General features: G+C 53.9%; 1 protein-coding gene across 1 annotated transcript in view; it reads right to left on the bottom strand.

Moving 5' to 3' along the window:
• WNK2 (WNK lysine deficient protein kinase 2) overlaps positions 1-2,918 on the bottom strand; it is a 143,644-nt gene extending 140,726 nt beyond the window's left edge. The window contains exons 1-2 of the mRNA XM_017853687.1: positions 2,864-2,918; positions 62-223 (exon numbers count right to left, since the gene is read on the bottom strand). Coding sequence (XP_017709176.1) covers positions 62-223; positions 2,864-2,918 — 217 coding nt within the window. The remainder of the gene's footprint in view (positions 1-61; positions 224-2,863) is intronic.
• Positions 2,919-4,340: the final 1,422 nt, after the last annotated feature.

The following is a 4,340-nucleotide window of genomic DNA, read 5'->3' as shown; positions in this document are numbered from 1 at the left end:
GGCTGCGGACAGGCGGGCGGGTGCGCGCGGCCACCTGCGGGCCGGCTACCTGGGATCGCACCTGCGGCTCTTTGCTGGAGATAGCGCTCCTGGCCTCTGAAGTTCTTTGGAACGCTCCGCAGGGCTGTCAGCTGCAGAGGACCCCATTTGTTCCTGAGAGGAGGCAGCAGGCTCAACGCCTCAGCACGCCGCAGCCCGGCGCGCCAGACCTCAAGGCCCGGTGCTAGGACAGAATGGGCAGGCTAGGAAGAAAAGGACCAGGGATACAGCCACCCTCAGGAGCCCAGCCTGGGGCTAAGCCTGGTGGGAGTCAGCATGTCTTTTCCTGCCCTCACTTCACCACCAGGAACCATGAGGACCTCATCATCACCCAGGGAGGCACTGGTGACCATTGTGCCCATTTCACAATCTAGAGCAAAGTGAGGCGCCAAAGGCAGAAGTTATATGCTCTAAATCCCAGAACTTCCATGACCGAGGCTGAGCCGGAATGCCTTGGATGGGATATGGAGAGGCTTCCAGAAGCCCCTTGACCCAAAATGTTCTTCCTTCCCACCTCTGCCAGATGCCACCTCTCCCAAGAAGTCTTCCGTGATCTCTCTCTCCTTCCTCCACTAGACCCCCACGGACAAGCCCTCTCTTGGGCGTCTCTGGCCATAATGCAGCAGGTGACCTGTGTCAGTAACCATACTGCTAAGTTCTGAGCCCTGCTCCAGTCAATGCCCTGAGCTAACACCTCACTCTCACCCCAGCCTCCATGATCCTAGGTGAGGAAACTGAGGCATAAGGGAGATACCAGAGTATTCTTATGTCAGTCCCCATCTCCCTGGGCTGACACCCCCATCAGATACACACACACTTTCAGAGATGAAAAATGCTTGTGGGCTGCTGGCCCTGGAGCCCCTAGCACAAAGTAACTCGTGTGGCATAAAAGCCAGCAGAGGTGATATCTCACCTTCACAATGTAGAGGGAAGAATATGCCAAGCCAACTGTTACCCAGAGAAGCAGGACTTCCTGGAGCCCTGCTGGACACTGGCACTGGCTGAAACTAACTTGTGAGGGGCAACAGTGCACATGCCTTCCCAGCTCTGGGTTGAGCAGTGCTACCCTGTAGCCTGAAGTTAGCAATGCTGGGAGTATTTACACTATGGAAATTGGCAAACACCTCAAATCAGGACTTTTCTCCCCAGAGAGCCAGTGGTTAAACAGTGTGCTAGGTGTGGGGCTATGCATTTGGCACTTGCCTGTTATTTATATAATCTAATCCTCACATCTACCTTGTGAGACAGGCGTTCATTCCGGGGCTCAAGTCCGCTGGCATGAGCCCAGAGCTCACACAAGGAGGAGGCCAAACAGCAGATGCCAGCTCTGCGGGACGGAGAGGCCTGAGGGACAGGGATCTAAGTTGCACCTCCTGGGGCAGGAGTCTTCCAGGTAGAGGTCGGGGTGGAAAAGGATATTTTCTGTCTTACCTTTGGAGGCTAAAGACCCCCTAACCTTGCCCCTAACCAGCTGAGTGAACTTGGGCAAGACCTGATCCTTCCTGAGCCTCAGTATCCAGCCCTGCAGAGCAGGCTGGTCATCCTGCTTGCCCACCTTAAAAGGCTACCAATTCCTTGTGGATTCAGTCAATCTAGGAAGGGCACCATGTCCACAGACCTGTTCATGATGGGTGTGTTCAAGCCTATCCAAGGGAAAACCAGGATGGGACAGAGCTAAGCATGTTCTGAGACCAGCACACACCTATCTGGCCTCCTCCTGCTCCCAACAGGCCACACTGGCAGTGTGTGGGCAAAATACCTGCCAGCATTGGAGAAGGTTCATCAGCACCCCCGGCTGCTGCCCACCCACACTTGTAGATATGCATGGGAAAAGATGGCTACACCCAAGGGAGCAGCCCAGGCTGTGGGGAGTGGGGGACAGCCTGTCCCTGAGAGAGTACTGTGTGCTCTCTGAGCCCTTAGGGGTGAATTCACGCATCCCTGCTTACACACCTCCCACGGTGGAGCTCATTCTCTCTGCCAACCCATGACCATTAGAGTACACAGCTAAGTCAGTAGTGGACAGGTCACAGTTTCCTCTGCAGGGAATCTCAGGCTGGGCTCAGGAGCAGCTCAGCATCCTGGCAGATGGAGCCTGAGGGATCCTTGGACCGACCTTGGAAGTCAGGACTTCACAGCACTGGCTATGCGCCCTTTGGCAGGTCACTAGATATCTCTGAGCTTCCATCTCCCTGCTGCTGCGACGGGGAGTGTACGTACTGTAGTCTGCTTTGCTGGGCGTCCTGAGGCTGCATGATCCAGGGTCATGATGCCAGCATTTGTCTTTTGGAGGTTTGCTTTTTGTGTTCTATTTTGTTTTGTTTTTTTGAGATGGAGTTTCGCTTTGTTGCCTAGGCTGGAGTGCGGTGGCAGGATCTCAGCTCAGCTCACAGAAACCTCTGCCTCCCAGGTTCAAGCAATTCTCCTGCCTCAGCCTCCTGAGTAGCTGGGATTACAGGCGCCCACCACCACGCCCAGCTAATTTTGTATTTTTAGTAGAGATGAGGTTTCACCATGTTGTTCAGGCTGGTATCGGACTCCTGACCTCAAGTGGTCCTCCCACCTCGGCCTCTCAAAGTGCCAGGATTATGGGGCAGCATTTGTCTTCGATGTTTAGAACAGATGAGTACATTGAGGTCTCGCCCAGAGACTTTTCAACTTTAAGTAACTTTCTCAAGGCCTCAGAGTGGAGGCAGTGACCTCCACCCACAGCTATCACCTTAGCTTCCACAATGCCAGGGAGCCCCTTTGGTGAAACAAGTTTCTTCCAAGTCCAGGCTGTGCTCCAGCCTGTCCCAGTCAGTGGGCACGCGCCGGCACACACCTGCTCCCTGCAGATGCAGTTCCAGGAGCTGGGCCCCAGCAAGCAAGAGGACCATGGTATCAGTTTGCTCATCTGTGAGATGGGCATAATGGTCATGCCCAACAGTCTTGGCAACAGAAGGCATTCAACAAATGCTCATGAAAGAAGGGAGGAAGGGAAATGGGGCCAGCTCCACTGCCTCTGCTCACATCAGGGCCCGTTGAGGGTCACTGGGTAGAAGGAAGAGCAGGGTCTGGCCATGCCCAGCAGGAGCTCAGTCTACAATTGGCCCCTGGGGTAGGTCTGCCTCTGAGTGGAGTCAGGCAACCTATTTAGTGCGCAGGTCCAGCGTGGCCAGGCCACTTGCCTGAATGCCCCCTGGGTCACACCATGGGGAGGATACCCTGGTAGGAGCATCAGATGGGGAGGACAGTGCTGGAAGAGCAGAGCCCAGGGAGGCCAGGCAAGTGGCTTGGGGGAATGCAGGAAGACCTGTGACCTGAGGAAGGGTATGGAGACAGGACAAAGGCCTGACAGTGTGTGGTGGCAGGAAGGTGGCAGTAGGTGGGAGCAGATGGGCTGTGGAAGCTTGGGCTCCTACTCCTGGAAGATGATGTCAGAGGATGGAAAGGGCATGACCAGGCTGCAGTGTCTTCGTGCTGTGGGTCATAGAGCCTCAGGACAACCAGCAGGATGGAAGCTCCCGGTGGGTAGGGCCTGAGGTAGGCAGGTCGGCTGGTATGGGATGACGCAACGCTTCTGACTCAGCTGTGACGGATGAATGGTTGAAGAACTTGTTTCCTTGCAACAACAGGGTTCCATTAGAAATTTTCTGAAGTATGACACACAAATCAGAAAACAACCCCCAGTTTCCTAAGTCAACACTTCACTATGTAGGACTTTGTTTGCGATTCTAGCGGAGAGGTGAGATTTGGGGTAATGCTCAGTTCTGGTAAGGCAGATTATACAGCTAAAAGTAGGCCAGGTGCGGTGGCTCACACTTCTATTCCCAGCACTTCGGGAGGCCGAAGCGGGCGGATCGCCTGAGGTCAGGAGATCCAGACGAGCCTGGCCAACATGGTGAAACCTTGTCTCTACTAAAAATACAAAAAAATTAGCCGGGCGTGGTGGTGTGTGCCTGTAATCCTGGTTACTCAGGAGGCTGAGGCACAAGAATTGCTTGAACTTAGGAGGCAGAGGTTGCAGTGAGCCAAGATTGTGCCACTGCACTCCAGCCAGGGCAACAGAGTGAGACTGTGTCCCACAATAACAACAAAAACAAACAAAAAACAAAAACAAAAAAGGCCACACACAGTGGCATGCGCCTGTAATCCCAGCTACTCGGGAGGCTGAGGCAGGAGAATCGCTTGAATCTGGGAGGCAGAGGTTGCAGTGAGCCAAGATCACACCATTGCACTCCAGCCTGGGCAACAAGAGCAAAACTCCGTTGCAAAAAAAGAAAAGAAAAGAAAAGAAAAGAAAAGAAAAGAAAAGAAAA

This window comes from Rhinopithecus bieti, unplaced genomic scaffold (assembly GCF_001698545.2).
Source record: "Rhinopithecus bieti isolate Rb0 unplaced genomic scaffold, ASM169854v2 scaffold_37505, whole genome shotgun sequence".
NCBI classification, from domain to species: domain Eukaryota; kingdom Metazoa; phylum Chordata; class Mammalia; order Primates; family Cercopithecidae; genus Rhinopithecus; species Rhinopithecus bieti.
Note: the sequence above shows the minus strand (reverse complement) of the source record. Positions and strands in the feature narration are given on the sequence as shown.